Source organism: Bos indicus x Bos taurus, chromosome 22, assembly GCF_003369695.1.
Source record: "Bos indicus x Bos taurus breed Angus x Brahman F1 hybrid chromosome 22, Bos_hybrid_MaternalHap_v2.0, whole genome shotgun sequence".
Classification (NCBI taxonomy): Eukaryota; Metazoa; Chordata; class Mammalia; order Artiodactyla; family Bovidae; genus Bos; species Bos indicus x Bos taurus.
The window spans coordinates 4,446,900-4,462,742 of record NC_040097.1 but is presented as its reverse complement, the minus strand read 5'-3'; the positions used below and the strand labels follow the sequence as shown (position 1 = coordinate 4,462,742).

The 15,843-nt window shown below is 42.9% G+C and overlaps 2 protein-coding genes across 5 annotated transcripts in view; one reads left to right on the top strand and one right to left on the bottom strand.

Moving 5' to 3' along the window:
• IFT122 (intraflagellar transport 122) overlaps positions 1 to 5,643 on the bottom strand; it is a 69,074-nt gene extending 63,431 nt beyond the window's left edge. For 2 of the 3 annotated variants that reach the window (XM_027522431.1, XM_027522429.1), the window contains exon 1: positions 5,496 to 5,643. In XM_027522431.1, coding sequence (XP_027378232.1) covers positions 5,496 to 5,536 — 41 coding nt within the window. In that variant the 5' untranslated portion in view covers positions 5,537 to 5,643. The remainder of the gene's footprint in view (positions 1 to 5,495) is intronic. The other variant, XM_027522430.1, reaches the window with a different exon arrangement.
• Positions 5,644 to 5,783: 140 nt separating this feature from the next.
• MBD4 (methyl-CpG binding domain 4, DNA glycosylase) lies at positions 5,784 to 14,947 on the top strand. Of its 2 annotated transcripts, none has more exons than XM_027523069.1 (8): positions 5,784 to 6,064; positions 7,570 to 7,800; positions 8,217 to 9,019; positions 11,388 to 11,459; positions 11,537 to 11,671; positions 12,648 to 12,797; positions 13,280 to 13,383; positions 14,624 to 14,947. In XM_027523069.1, exons 1-8 carry the CDS (start codon positions 5,976 to 5,978, stop codon positions 14,699 to 14,701), a joined length of 1,662 nt encoding a protein of 553 aa, XP_027378870.1. In that variant the 5' UTR covers positions 5,784 to 5,975; the 3' UTR covers positions 14,702 to 14,947. The 2 variants fall into 2 exon arrangements, with proteins under 2 accessions (XP_027378870.1, XP_027378869.1); XM_027523068.1 differs by having other exon boundaries at positions 11,385 to 11,459.
• The last annotated feature ends 896 nt before the right edge of the window (positions 14,948 to 15,843 follow it).

Sequence of the window (15,843 nt, the reverse complement as noted above, 5' to 3'; positions counted from 1 at the left end):
CACCAGTGTTAAGACAGAGATTTTATTGCCAAGGGCATGGGCTTGATCCCTTAATCCCTGATTAAGGGCAGGAGGAGAAGAGCAACAGAGGATGAGATGGTTGGATGGCATCACCGAATCAAAGGACATGAGTTTGCGTAAACTCCAGGAGATAGTGAGGGCTTCCCTGGTGGCTCAGACAGTAAAGAGTCTGCCTGTGGTGCAGAAGACCAGGGTTCAATCCCTGGGTCCGATCCCTGGGTCAGGATGATCCCCTGGAGAAGGAAATGGTGACCCACTCCAGTATTCTTGCCTGGAAAATCCCATGGGTGGAGGAGTTTGGTAGGCTACAGTCCATGGGTTCACAAAGAGTTGGACACAACTGAGTGACTTCACTTTCACTTTTCCAGAAGATAGTAAAGGACAGGGAAGCCTGGCGTGCTGCAGTCCATGGGATCTCCAAGAGTCAGACACAACTTAGTGACTGAACAACAGCAAGCAGGGAACCAGCGCAGCCAGTAAAGAATCCGCTTGCAATGCAGGAGACACAGATTCAATCCCTGGGTTGGGAAAATCCCCACTCCAGTATCCAGTATACTTGCCTGGAAAACCCCACAGACAGAGGAGCCTGGAAGACTACAGTCCAAAGGGTCGCAAAGAGTCAGACACGACTGAGGGACTAAGCAGAGGGAACTAAGACCCCGCAAGCCTCAAGGTGTGGCCAAAAACACACAAACAAAACACTCTGGTAACTACTTAAGAGCATTTACCACAGAGACACCTCATGTTCATCTCTTCAAATGCATTATTTTATGGCGTCCTCACAATTCTGTGAGGTAAGAATTACTACTCGACTACAGGTGGCGCTAGTGGAAAAGAATCTGCCTGCAACTCGGGACACCCAGGTTTGATCCCTGGGTTGGGAAGATCCCTGGTTGAGAAGGAAATGGCAACCCACCCCAGTATTCTTGTCTGGAGAATTCCATGGATGGAGGAGCCTGATGGGCTACAGTCCACGGGGTCGCAAAGAACTGGACACAACTGAGCGACTAACACTTGCACTTTCCCTTGAGGGCACCCAGCTCAGAGAGGTCAAGCATCTTGCCCAGCATCACACAGTCAGCAGTGAAAGGGCCAGAATTTTAACTCAGGTCTGACTCTAGAGTCTGTGCTGTCCCTCCTTCCACTCTCCTGAGTTACTATCAATTTTAACAAATTGTGGCTGCTCTCAGTACTTTAAAAACAGTGACTGATATTTATTAAGCACATTTATTTACGTGTGTGCAAAGTACAGTTTAAATGCTTTACACATGTTAACTTCCTTAATTTTCATAACAACCCTATATTTGTTTCACACATGAGAAAACAGGTAAAAAAAAATTAACTAACCTGCTTGAAAATACACAGCTACTGAGTGGACTGAGCATGCACTCAATGCAGTTAGAGCCAGAACTCAAATCCAGTGGTCAGTTGCTAGCTATCAGCAGCTTGTGCTATGAGCACTTTTATAACAGAGTTAAAAGATAAGTTAAAATTTTTTTAACTCAAATCTCTAAAAAGTAGAAGTGAAAGATACAGTAGAAAGGCTATATGTTTTAAGAAAAGAGCAGTACAGAAAAGAGAAATACCCTTACCGAAAACAGACAATTCCTTGTGTTTAAGATACAAATAAACATCTCCTACTTCTGTTGCCTGCTTGACTCCTAAAGGCATTTCAGCCTGCTGTTCCCTGGAACACTGGGAATAATGAATTAGTGGCTAAGAGCATTGGCTCTGGAGTGAGCCAGAAAACTACCTCCATCACTTACTGTGTGACCTTGACAAATTACTTACCGTCTCTGTGCTTCAGTCGCCTCCTTTGTAAAACGGAAATAAGTACAGTACCTATGTCAGCGGGTTGTTGTGAAGTGACGACGAGATAAAAAATATGAAGTTCTTAACCAGCGCTTGGCACAGAGTGAGCATTAGCTATTACTGGTACAGAGTACAAAGAGAGCAACTACTTCCAAAGGGAGCCTTAAGGATGTTCAGGACTTCACTGTGAGATGAAGGCATGCTTTCCTCACACAGAGAGGCCTAAGAAAAGACAGAGGGGGAATGGCCCTGTTCCAGAAGCTAAAACAGAGGCTTCACAATGAAGCTGAAAAGATCATGAAGGAAGATTTTGAAAGTCAGGCTGTGGAAAACTCCCCAGTAAATCAGTATTCCCCCAAATGCAACCTTATATGATGAATTTCAGTTCAGTTCAGTCACATCCGATTCAGCTACCCCATGGGCTGCAGTACGCCAGGCTTCCCTGCCCTTCACCAACTCCCGGAGCTTGCTCAAACTCATGTCTATAGAGTTGGTGATGTCATCCAACCGTCTCATCCTCTGTCGTCCCCTGCTCCTGCCTTCAATCTTTCCCAGCATCAGGGTCTTTACCAATGAGTCAGTTCTTTGCATCAGGTGGCCAAAGTATTGGAGTTTCAGCTTCAACATCAGTCCTTCCAATGAATATTCAGGACTGATCTTTAGGATGGACTGGTTGGATCTTCTTGGAGTCCAGGGGACTCTCAAGAGTCTGCTCCAACACCACGGTTCAAAAGCATCAATTCTTCGGCGTTCAGGTTTCTTTATAGACCAACTTTCACATCCATACATGACTACTGGAAAAACCATGGATTTTACTAGAAGGACTTTTGTTGGCCAAGTAATGTCTCTGCTTTTTAATATGCTGTCTAGGTTGGTCATGGTGTTTCTTCCAAGGAGCAAGCGTCTTTTAATTTCATGGCTCCAGTCACCAACTACAGTGATTTTGGAGCCCAAAAAAATAGTCTGCCACTATTTCCATCGTTTCCCCATCTATTTCCCATGAAGTGATGGGACCAGATGCCATGATCTTAGTTTTCTGAATGTTGAGCTTTAAGCCAACTTTTTCACTCTCCTCTTTCACTTTCATCAAAAGGCTCTTTAGTTCTTCTTCACTTTCTGCCATAAGGGTGGTGTCATCTATATATCTGAGGTTATTGATATTTCTCCCAGCAATCTTGATTCCAGATCGTGTTTCATCCAGCCTGGCATTTCGCATGATGTGCTCTGTATATAAATTAAATAAGCAGTGTCACAATATACAGCCTTAACATACTCCTTTCCCAATTTGGAACCAGTCTGTTGTTCCATGTCCAGTTCTAACTTTTGCTTCTAGACCTACATACAGATTCTCAGGAGGCAGGTCAGGTGGTCTGGTATTCTCATCTCTTGAAGAATTTTCCATAGTTTGTTGTGATCCACACAGTCAAAGACCTTGGCATAGTCAATAAAGCAAAAGTAGATGTTTTTCTGGAACTCTCATGGAATTCTCGTTTTTCTGGAACTCTCTTGCTTTTACAATGACACAGTGGATGTTGGCAATTTGATCTCTGGTTCCTCTGCCTTTTCTAAATCCAGCTTGAACATCTGGAAGTTCACAGTTCACGTACTGTTGAAGCCTGGCTTGGAGAACTGTGAGCATTACTTTGCTGGCATGTGAGATGAGTACAATTGTCGGGTATTTTGAGCATTCTTTGGCATTGCCTTTCTTTGGGATTGAAATGAAAACTGACCTTTTCCAGTCCTGTGATCACTGCTGAGTTTTCCAAATTTGCTGGCATATGGAGTGCAGTATTTTCACAGCATCATCTTTTAGGACTTGAACTAGCTCAACTGGAATTTCATCACCTCTCCTAGCTTTACTCGTAGTGATGCTTTCTAAGGCCCACTTGACTTCGCATTCCAGGATGTCTGGCTCTAGGTGAGTGAACACACTATTGTGGTTATCTGGGTCATAAAGATCTTTTTTGTATAGTTCTTCTGTATATTCTTGCCACCTCTTCTGAATATCTTCTGCTTCTGTTAGGTCCATACCATTTCTGTCCTTAATTGTGCACATCTTTGCATGAAATGTTTCCTTGGTATCTCTAGTTTTCTTGAAGAGATCTCTAGTCTTTCCCATTCTATTGTCTTCCTCTATCTCTTTGCATTGATCACTGAGAAAGTGATCTTATCAATCTTATCTCTCTGTGCTATTCTTTGGAACACTGCATTCAAATGGGTATATCTTTCCTTTTCTCCTTTGCCTTTAGCTTCTCTTCTTTTCTCAGCTATTTGTAAGGCTTCCTCAGACAACCATTCTTCCTTTTTGCATTTCTTTTTCTTGGGGATGGTCTTGATCACTGCCTCATGTACGATGTCATGAACCTCCATCCATAGTTCTTCAGGCACTCTGTCTATCAGATCTAATCCCGTGAATCTCTTTGTCACCTCCACTGTATGATAGTAAGGGATTTGACTTAGGTCATACCTGAATGGTCTAGTGGTTTTTCCCTACTTTCTTCAATTTCAGTCTGAATTTGGCAATAAGGAGTTCATGATCTGAGCCACAGTCAGCTCCCGGTCTTGTTTTTGCTGACTATATAGAGCTTCTACATCTTTGGTCACAAAGAATATAATCAATCTGATTTTGGTATTGACCATCTGGTGATGTCCATGTGTAGTGTCTTCTCTTGTGTTGATAGAAGAGGGTGTTTGTTATGACCAGTGCATTCTCTTGGCAAAACTCTGTTATCATTTGACCTGCTTTGTTTTGTACTCCAAGGCCAAATTTGCCTGTTACTCCAGGTATTTCTTGACTTCCTACTTTTGCATTCCAGTTCCCTGTAATGAAAGGATATCTTTTTTGGATGTTAGTTCTAGAAGGTCTTGTAGGTCTTCACAGAACCACTCAACGATGGTTTAGGTGATAAAATGATGAATTTAGGTGATAAAAACGGAACAGAACATTAAACAATATTGAATCATAAAGTGAGACAGTCATTCTCTTTCGAGACTCTTTCAAACCTTCTAACAAGACACAGGACAAAGTCTTGGTTTGATGCTATTCATCGCAAGCACCTCTCGACCACACTTGCTAAATCTCCAGCTTTAAAGACAGTACCCCTGAGGCTCAAAGGTTCCCTAGCAACAGTATCTACGTACAACTTGTTAACCTCCTTTTGTTTCTCCCTGCCTTAAGTCCTACAGTTATCTTACATTTACAGCGACTGCTACTGGTTTTCATATACGGAGTAATAAGGGTTCCTGTAGAATGTAAAATCATATTTAAAGAAAAATAAGTCAGACAATTTTGAGAAAAAACAAACAAGACTATAGGCAACACGTGGATGTGGCAAAAAGTTGTCAAGTTGGGAAAACACCGAGGAGCCCAGGATGGATTTTTGAGTAAGGCAACAAGATAAGATTGTGAGGACGTGTGAAGCCGCCTCCAAAGGCCGCTACCTCATACGTGGTACAACCCCTCGCTCCCACTCCAGGCCTCAGTTTCTGCATCTGCCAAGGGGTGGGAGGGCGGCCTTGGAGTCGCCCAGACCGGGGGCTCAGTGTCCTCAGCCCAGCCCGCAGGCCCGTTGCCCTTGGCAACCACCGGGATTCACGCCAAGGCGCCCGCCATCCCCGAGGGCCGGGGCCTCCCGCTCCTCCCAGACAGCCCCGATCCTCACCACTGTTCGACTTTATCTCTCCACGTCAACACGGCCCTCATCGCGGTTTCCCTGAAGACTCGGGCCCCTCCTCCCCGCCTCGGCAATAGGCCTCTCTCAGCCAGCCACTTTGTCTACCTGCGTTACCCCTGGCAACGCACATGCGCAGTGAGCTGCGCGCGCCAGGGTTTCGAGTGCGCATGTCTAAAAGGGCTGGAACGGTGGACCGGGAACCTAGAGGCGTCCGCGATTGGTCGGAACGGTGCGTCTTCCTTGACGAAGGATTTGATTGGCTGAGCCGCGGAAATAGCGGCTGCGGTCGAGGGGGCGGCCGGAAAGCTGCTGAGGAATCGGAGAGACTTGCACTGCATTCATCTGTTGGTTCCAGCCTAGCGCTCCGAACTGAAGAAATTTTCACCTCTTACTCCGCCGCACACCCAGAGCGACGCCCCCTCTCGGCCTGTTGCTGCCGCCGGAGCCCACTTGAGAGGCACGTCTAGGATGGAGAGTCCGAGCCTGAGGGACTGCGGAGCTGCCCCCTCGGTCGTCGACCGTGAGCGCCTAGTCCCAGACCGGCTGTGTGACCTCCGGCAAGTCATTGTCCCCTTTCGGGCCTCAGCTTCACCACCTGTATAATGAGTGTTGGGGGTGAGGGGGAAGTAGAAGGTGGGTGGGCCTTTCTCAACTAGGTTGGATGGAGCCTTGGAGGCCGGCAGGGTTAATTCCTGCAAGCAGGGGCTGGACGAGGTTGCTGGGAGGTTTTCTGGTGCAAGGAGATGACTGCCTGGGAGTCAGTCATCTGACTGCAGGATCATCACTCATCTTGGAGGATCCGAGGAAGACCTTGGAGGAGATGTCGTGTTAAGCAGCCAGCAGCGCTCGAGAAATGGGTACTTTGAGAAAGTAACACAGGAAGCTGCAGTCATTGTTTGAGTACTTGTGTATGCGCGGGATGGGGCTAAGATGACTTACGTACTCCCCCCTTCAAAAAAATATAATCTTAAGAACTACCTTAAAAGAGGTATCACCTCCTTTTTACAGGTGGATAAACAGACTTTTAGAGGTTCAGTAACTTGCTCTTGGATCACACAGATAGTAAATGAAAGAGCTGGGATTTGACTACATTCTGTTGATTTTAAAGTTTGTGCTGTTTTCACCAGAATTCAGTTTCCTTATCACCAAAGCTGTAAAGGGTAAAATTTCTCAAGATCCACCCCGCATCCCGCAAATTATTTAACCCCTAATTGCATCAGAACACCTTGATTCTAATTCTAGTTAATCACTGATTCATGCTTACTTTCCCTGTTTGTAGAAAAGAAGTTGGTTAGAAAGACATCTTTAGACACTCATCCAACTTTGAAAATGTATGATTGAGTGATTAGGATACCCTCTACTGAAGTTTTTCAACAGTAGTACAGGAACAGAAGTATTAGACCAAGATTTAAGTAGACGTGGGTTCTGGAATCATTTCTGCAAGTAACAATCTTCCTGTCACTCAGTTTTATCAATAAAATGAGAGTAATCCTTATCCTACCTACCTTCTCAAGGTTATCAGATCAAGAATGAATGAGAATTTGAAAATTCTATATCAGAAGTTCTTTACCTTTTTGAGGGCTACAACTTCTGATGAAAGTAATAGATACTTTCCCACCACCCCCAAAATGCATATATATTAAAATTTTGCCTCACTTATTTGGGAGGGAGGGTGAAAGAGGGTATCTCACTAACTCCTTTAAGCCTTTCTGTGTATCCCCAGGTTAAAAACTTGGCTCTTGGTTCATATGTTTCAATTTATGCCAGATGTCACCAGAAACCTGTATAACGGTGCTATTCAGTGATTAACAAAAAAATGTTTTTCTAGCAAATTGCTTGAGTTTTTCATTGTTCAGAGATTTCCAACCCTTTTTAACCCATATTGGAGGACAGGAAGGTGTTGAAAAATAGGAAGATACTCTCATAGCATGACTGATCCATACTGACTCTAACCTCTCCCATAGTCTATGTGGTTCCTTCTCTGTCACTGACTGAAACTTAATAAGCAGAATCAAATTAATTTTAAATGAGCTAATCACTTGCACTTTGTTTTTTTTTTCAGGGAGGAAGATGTTGCTCTGGGGTCAGAAAGAGTGGGAGAGGATGAAAAGCAAATGGTGATGAAAAGCAGCAGTGAATGTAATCTCCCTCTACAAGAGCCTTTTGCTTCTGCTCAATCTGGTGGGAACGCAATGACAGAGTGCCGAAAGTCTGTACCATGTGGATGGGAAAGAGTTGTGAAGCAAAGGTTATCTGGGAAAACAGCAGGCAAATACGACGTACATTTTATCAGGTGAGCATGCAGGGCCGTAAAGACAGTACAGCCAAATAATTATGTCTAGACAGATGGGAGGAAAACATAGCAGAAATTTTGACTTTTTTCTGTCTTCACCATAAAACCATCATGGATTCTGTTCCTTCGTTGTCACTGGTTAGTTATATCAGATGAGCTGGGGACAAATACTTAACATTTTCTCTGACTGCAAATGGTTACTGGGAAGACTGCACTTGAGTTATATTTGTAAAATTGTGTTATATTATCAAAAGGAAGCTATTTAAAAGCACCTTTTTAGCAGTTTTTTATTTTAAATAGCAATGTCCATGGCAAAATTTGGAGGTTATTAATAAAACATCTGAAACGTGACGCAGTTCTTTTTAAAAGTCACTTTTATTTACTAGCAATAAGTGTCCTTTAATGTCATTTTCTAGCCCACAGGGACAGAAGTTCAGATCCAGAGTTTCACTTGTTAATTATCTTCACCAAAGTGGAGAGACTTCTCTTAAGCCAGAAGACTTTGATTTCAGTGTATGTCCTGAAAGAAGCATCAAGTCAGAATGTAAAGGCCGAAACACAGCAGCTCTGACATTCCAACCGCAACACCAAAGTAACAGTTCAAACCGGAACCTCAGGACACGGAGCATGAGGAAGAAAGATGTATTTCCCCTGCCAGGTGCTTGTTTGGAATTGCAGGATAGCGGAGAACTACCCAACTTGAAAGAAGATGAGGGTGTTCATGATATTGCCTCCAGAAAGGTTAGCAAGTCCAAAAGAAAGGTGACTGTTTTGAAAGAGATTCAAACTAAGAAAACAAAACCAGGGTGCCGCAAGAGTCTTCCCGATCCTGTCCAAAGTAATAGAGAATCTCAAAGTGAACCTGTTGCACAGGAAAGTCACCTTGAGGGAACTTGCTGCATCTCTGATGCCGGAGCCAGCGAACAGGCCCTCAGCGTGACCACTGAAGAGGAGAGGCTTGGTAAAAAAAAATCATCGTGTTTGGGATCAAACGATGAACAGATCCCTTCTGGCATTGTAAGCAAATTATGTTCGGCCAAAGAAGCGGAACCCAACAATAAGTGTGAGGACCCCCTTTTAGAATCTGAGGAAATAAGAACCAAAGTAGAAGCTGCAGAGAGGAAGGAGCATTTGCATATGGACATTTCAGAAGGTGGCTCTGAAACAGACGACAGCTCACAAACACAGAAAAACCCTACATCTGCGAAAGTATCTCAAGGTATTCAGTGCACTAAAGTGCTGTTAAAGGCGCGATGAGGAGTTGGCACTTCCTGCCTGTAGGCAGTTAGGATGTGAGAACAGAATGAAGCTCTTGAGCCATGTTATCAGATACATCCTACCAGTTGGTCCTAGTGCTTTGTCTAACTGATGTTTAAGCCCTTTTGCATGGCAGAGAAGGGATTGGCGGGCTGCCACTCTGATGCCCCCAGCAGAGGACAGTTGTGCCACAGACAGTTGCTACCATGGCTCCCTGGTACAACACCTGGGACTTGTCAATAGTGCTCTCCCTTCTTCCCTTTTGTCCAGTAATCTTATAACTTTAGAGGGGAAGAAAAGGCTGCCCTTCTGAGGTTTGAGGAAGACTCCTTTTATAAGTAAACTGTTTGAGATTAGCCAGTATCTTCTCTTTGCACCCTTGTTACTTATTACTGATATGTGACTTCCAGTTGTTAATTATTACTGATATGTGACTTCCAGTTTAATTTTGCATGTATCACAATCATTTTTATTTTCTGTTGTAATGCTACTCTAAAATGCTTTAGAGCTCTAAATAATTCAAAACTAATCACATAGTTCATCTATTATTTGTAATATGCTCTTAATACAGAGTTCAGAGCTTAGCAGTTTTGCCTTTATGATACTTCAGTGAATAGGAGATGAAAAGGAGACCTTTGAGCAGCCCTCTCTTAGTTATTCATTATGCCATTATGATATAATGAATAACTCCTTTAAAGAACAGTAATTTTACTTGAAGTCCTCTGGGGAGACAGCGTGGACGGACCCGTAGAGCAGGTGGTTAGACTTGGTTCCTTCTCTTGGTCCCCCTCATGGGTTTATTATGTCTTTGCTGTGCCTGGAGTTTCTCTGCCTTAAATAGAAGATGACCACATACACCTAGGAACTGCATAAAAATTCTTCAGATCTGTCCTTTAAAGACCTTGAACTTCCTAAAGTCTTGAAGTTTATGTAGATTTATTGCTAGTACAGTGAGCAAGTAAAATATTGAAAACATCCTTTAGTGACTAAAATGGAAGTATTCTGTTCATCTCGTGCATAAAGTCTATTCTTAACATGAGATGATACGTTTACTGTAGGTAATAATAGATGTCTGACGAAGTAGTAAAGACTTCCCCATTGTCTTAGTTATAAACTGCCAAGTGAACTGAACTTAGTCTCCTGTTAATAAGAAGGCTTAGACAGCATATACTTATAGGAATCCGCAGAAGAAATTAGCAAGTAGGTAGTAAGAGCAGTTTCTGTTGTTCTAACTCTTTTTACTTACCACTGGGCTTTGCCTATTCAAACTAGAATAGCACAAAAACCCAGACTGATTACCTGGAGACATGGATACGTATCCCAATCTATAGTCAGTCTCGCTGTTGTTCAGATAGTTGCTTAATTTCTAAGCCTTAAGAGTCTTCATCTGTAAAATAACAAGTGGTAACCTTCACTAGTCCTGTTTTTCACATCATGAATGTTGTAAAATGGAGAGTGAAAAAGATGGCTTTGTGCTAGACAAACACAAGGTATTATTAACTGACATGCAAATTTCGAGGGTAGGGCTCTAGCGAGTATTAAATGTGATGATTTTAGAAACTCGAGAGGCCTAATAACGGTGGTTAAAGAGTCTTTGGTAAATTGAACATCCCAATAGATAGTGGCCTCAGGTGTTGTAAGGTCCAGATCTTTGGGTTTTTCTGCAGGTTCTGTTTTACCTGTATCCTTTTTTGTTGTTTTTCTGATAAAAGTATTCACTGCAGAATATTTGAAAAATACAGAAAATTACAAGAAAAGTTAACAACAACCATTATATCATTTCGGTTTATTTCCTTCTAATCGACATCATTTTTTTCTTTTTTTTTTTTTTTTAATTGGGATCATGTGTTGAGTATTGCTTTTTTCACTTAAAAATTAATGACATGGGAAAAAAATTCATGATCTAGTCTTAAAATATTTTAATGACAAGAGAACTAGTATAACAGCAGTTAAAGGCATGGATTCAGGAGCCTTGTTGCCTGTATTAGAATTTCAGCTCTAACCACTGATTAAATAGAACAAAGAAGTATAGCTAATGAAAAAAAAAAAGAATTGCAGTTCTGACACTTACTAGCTGTGTGACTTTGGGCAAGTTACCTAGCTTCTCTGTTCCTCAATTTCCCTGTCTTCAAAGTGGAGATAAAATAGTACCTGCCTAGCTCCTAGTTCATTAGTAGGATTAAATTGGCTAATTTTTGTGAAGCTTAGAGTAGCGCTTGGGGCATTCTAAATGCTTTTTAGTAGTAGTGGACTGTTATTTGCAGTCCTGAATATTTCTGTAGACTGAACCATAGATTCTGTAAACAATGTTCACTCTTCCTTTTCAGAAGACACCGTCCCACGGACACAAATAGAAAAAAGGAAAACAAGCCTGTATTTTTCCAGCAAATACAACAAAGAAGGTATCCCTTTTCCCATTAGAAAGCCAGACTTTAAATCTGCTTCAGGTGTTCAGCTCTGATACGGTGTGTTTCTTTAGCTCTTAGCCCCCCACGACGCAAGGCCTTTAAGAAGTGGACACCTCCGCGGTCACCTTTTAATCTCGTCCAGGAAACTCTTTTTCATGATCCGTGGAAGCTCCTCATTGCAACTATATTTCTCAATAGGACCTCAGGTTTGGGATTCTTTTCATCTTTGTCTTGGTAAAGACTCTGTGTTGAGGAGAATTGGTTAGGAGGCCTGGCCTCAGGTTTGATTTTGACCTCAGGTGAGGCTTTCTTGTAATCCTCAAATTTTTCACCTATGAGAAAGTTAGACTAGATAACCTCCAGCAGCTTTTTTGTTTTTTTAATAATTAAATTTATTTATTTTTAATTGAAGGATAATTGCTTTATAGTACTATGTCTGTGTCTCTATTACCAGCCTTCTTTTGCATTAAGGAGCAAATTGTCATTTATTTTCTGCTTCCAAATTATTTTTGGTCATCAGTGAAAATCAGTTATTTAACATTCCTCATCTCTCTGTCATGTATAAATGCACTTCTTTTTCATTGGATACTTTCCTTAATGTCATTGGCATCTTTGTGTTCTGTATGCTTTTACACTAGTTATCTGATGATCTGATTATTTAAACTGACATCATGCAAGGTCAGGTTTCAGTGTAATCTGGACAACTAACCAAATAGGTTAATGATGTTAGGTTTCAACCCTGAAAATGGTTGCTGTTTATATAGGTAATGTCTTCTTGTGCATGCTTGATCGCTCAGTCGTGTCCGACTCTTTGCAACCCCATAAACAGTAGCTTGCCAGGCTCCTCTGCCCATGGGATTCTCCAGGCAAGAATATTGGAGTGGGTTGTCATTTGCTTCTCCAGGGGATCTTCCTGACCCAGGGGTCAAACTCAGGTCTCCCACATTGCAGGCAGATTCTTTACCATCTGAGCCACCAAGGCAAGTTTCATATAGAGAGTTTTTTGTTTTCATTCTTTCTTGTTAAACCACCGATTAGAAAACATTGGTTTCCCAGATGGCTCAGTGGAGATGCAAGAGACACTTTTCAGTTTCATGTGAGATTTATAGATAAGGAAGTACCTGCACCTAAAATCAACCCAACCGGAGGCATGTAATCGCATCCTTATTTTTAACTTCCCAGGCAAAATGGCCATCCCTGTGCTCTGGCAGTTTCTGGAGAAGTACCCTTCTGCTGAGGCTGCAAGGACCGCAGACTGGAGAGATGTTTCAGAATTTCTTAAACCTCTTGGTCTCTACGATCTTCGAGCAAAAACCATTATCAAGTTCTCCGGTAACTTTACGCATACACCCAAAGGAGAAAACATAGAAATGTGGCTATTTAAGAGAGAGCCACACCTTAAATTTCCATGTCCTCAGTTGCGACATTAATAGAGATCTTTCAGCCCAAGCTCCGAAGGCATTTGAAAATCATTCGCTTGCCCCAAACCATGGTCTCCCACTGACCCAGAAGATAAATCTTTGCCCAGCACTGGGTCAGGCTGTGTGAGCAGGATTAGGGGAAGAAGGCAGTGAAGCAGAAAGCCCAGCTGACCTCTGGGATGTTACCTCTGTCCAGTTAGCCCAGCTCAAGACAATAAGATGAGTTCGTGGTAGATGAGCAGAGCTGACAGGACTTGTGCTGCAGGAATTCAGAAGGAAGCAGTCACCACTGCTATTAGGCTATTAGGAGACATGCTTTCCCGTCCTTTTCTCCTTTTTAGGGAAAGGATTTTTCTAGAGGCTGACCTGATGTTTGGGGTGTTGTATTCACAGATGAATATCTGACAAAGCAGTGGAAGTATCCGATCGAGCTTCACGGGATTGGCAAATATGGCAACGACTCGTACCGAATTTTTTGCGTCAATGAGTGGAAGCAGGTAAGGCCCAGCTCCAGCACGTTCTGTCTCTGGGACAAAATAAGTCCACCGTGGTGGTTCAGATGATTTCTTGGACCTAACTCGCTATTACGGTCACAACCAATTTCACTCCAAGCTGGAGGGGTAGTGAAGGCTTGGGGTTTATTGATGCAGGAGAGGGTCTAGAGGTTTTCCCGAGTTGATGAAGACTCCCTGGCCTCTGAGTGACCCCATCGGTGTGCCTCTTCTGGGCCTTTCCTGTCGTTCCCATTCACGTACCGTCTCTAGGCCCCATGCGGTTTTCCTCATGTCATGGTCGTACTCGCCTTCACAAGCCCACCCCTGGAGAGCAGGCTTGTGTGGGATTAGGTGGTCTCAGTTTGTACGGTCAATGGGTCCTTCGTCAGCTGCCAATTCTATCGAGTATGCCCAGCCTGCAGGCATCCAGGAGGCATCCTGGCCACCAGTAGGCACTGCCTCAGAGCCTGGTATGCTAACTCCCTCGCCTGTGACTTGCCCTGACGCATATAGCTGCTCGGCCTAGCCAAGCCCAACCCTGCTTCACTGTGTATTGTGACCTGAGCAGTTCGTTTAAAACTCTCAGGGTCTATAACCTCCTTCTGGAAAAATAGCCTATTAATATTTGACTCACGTTATCACCACCTCACACACTGAGTCCTGGGGAAGATCAGTTCCAAACTGGAAAGTATCTTATAAACTGTGAAGGATTCCTTTGATGTAAGGTGTAATCCTAAACATTCGTGAATCCCATTAGGTTACAGATTATTATACTTTTTCAGGTATATTATCAGCAGATACTGTTCTCCCACCGTATCTTTTTTTTTTTTTTTAAATAATTTTTATTTATTTTACTTACTTATTTTTGGCTGCACTGGGTCTTCTCTGCCTTGTGTGGTCTCTGGTTGCGGTGAACGGGTGCTAGTCTTCATTAGGGTATATGGGCTTCTCCTTCCACCGACTTCTCTTCTCGCGGCGCCTTCTCTTGTTACAGAGCACAGGCTCTAGGGTGCATGGACTTCAGTAGTTGTGGTGCGTGGGTTTAGTTGTTCTGCGTGTGGGATCTTCCCAGACCAGGGATCAAACCTATGTCCTCTTCATTGGTAGGTAGATTCTTACCCACTGTGCCACCAGGGGAAACACACCCCCACCAGCACCACTATATCTTTAAAAAGCCAATTTAATAAATGCATTTCTGACAAACTTACATAGGCATCTGTCTCCTGTGTTGTATTTCTTCCAGGTACACCCTGAAGACCATAAGTTAAATAAATATCATGACTGGCTTTGGGAAAATCACGAGAAATTAAGTCTATCTTAAAAACTCTTTGAAGTTTTCAGACTTGTTTTTTCTACATCGCTTTGCACTTTGATTCTTCAGAGCTCCATTAAGCACAACCACCTTTCCAGGCGTATAGATTTTAATCAGCCCAGCTACTGCCAGCCTACTGCGTGTTTTCTTAATGTGCGTACCACTGGTAGATCTTTGCCACTGAATGTGCTGGAACATGTTTTAAGAGTTTTTTGGTTTTTGTTTTAAGAAAAAATAAATTGTTATTTGACACCAGTCCTACAAATGTAAATGTATATGATTTTCCAATAATGAAATGTGATTTGAAGTTGGAAAAAAACTCTTCTTAGTTACCGACAATATAAAGCAAATTTCTATCAACCTTGTTTGAGGGAAGATTAGACGTTCTGCTCTCTTTCTGTAGAAAATGATACCATTGCTGTTTAGTCGCTAAGTTGTGTCCAACTCTGTGCAACCCTGTCTGACTGTAGGTCACCAGGCTCCTCTGTCCGTGGGGATTCTCCAGGCAGGAACACTGCAGTGGGTTGCCATTGCCTCCTCTAGGGAATCTTACTGACCCAGGGAGTGAGCCTGCGTCTCCTGTGTTGGTGGGTGGATTCTTTACCACTGAGCCACTAGGGAAGCCCTATTAATAAAAATATTTTTATTAAAAAACACCTTCTGTGAGGATGATCTGGCTGTGTCATCTGTCACCTCACTGACTGCTGGGGTTGATTTCACTGATTGGTTGGTTAGGCAAGCTGCATGTTCAGCTGAAGAGGACAACTTTCTCCAATCGAGGAGGACCGTTCTTTGATCAAGGATATATGAGTACCTGCACTCCCCTGCTAGGACCTCCAGACAAGCTCTCAAGGTCCATTTGTAGGAGAACATAGTGTATTCAAGCTTCCAAGACTCCAGACACATCCCCAAAAAAACGCCAACCCCCAAGGAAAAATAAGATTATTTTGTCATCGTGTGTGTGTGTGTTTATAGGCCCTTTCTTTCTATTCTTTTTTTTTTTTTTTTTTTTTACTGTACCAGGTCTTAGTTGCAGTATGTGGGATCTAGTTGCCCAACCAGGTATCAAACCCAGGCTCCCTTCATTGGGAGCACAGAGTCTTAGCCACCGGGGAAGTCCCTGTCATTATGTGTTCTTAAGGACTCTTGGT

Bases quoted from the DNA above. Each gene is read 5' to 3' on its own strand.
- MBD4 (XM_027523068.1), top strand. From the start codon at position 5,976: ATGGAGAGTCCGAGCCTGAGGGACTGCGGAGCTGCCCCCTCGGTCGTC. The intron at 9,020-11,384 runs GTATTCAGTGCA...CTTCCTTTTCAG, and splicing joins ATCTGCGAAAGTATCTCAAG to AAGACACCGTCCCACGGACA. The intron at 12,798-13,279 runs GTAACTTTACGC...TTGTATTCACAG, and splicing joins AACCATTATCAAGTTCTCCG to ATGAATATCTGACAAAGCAG.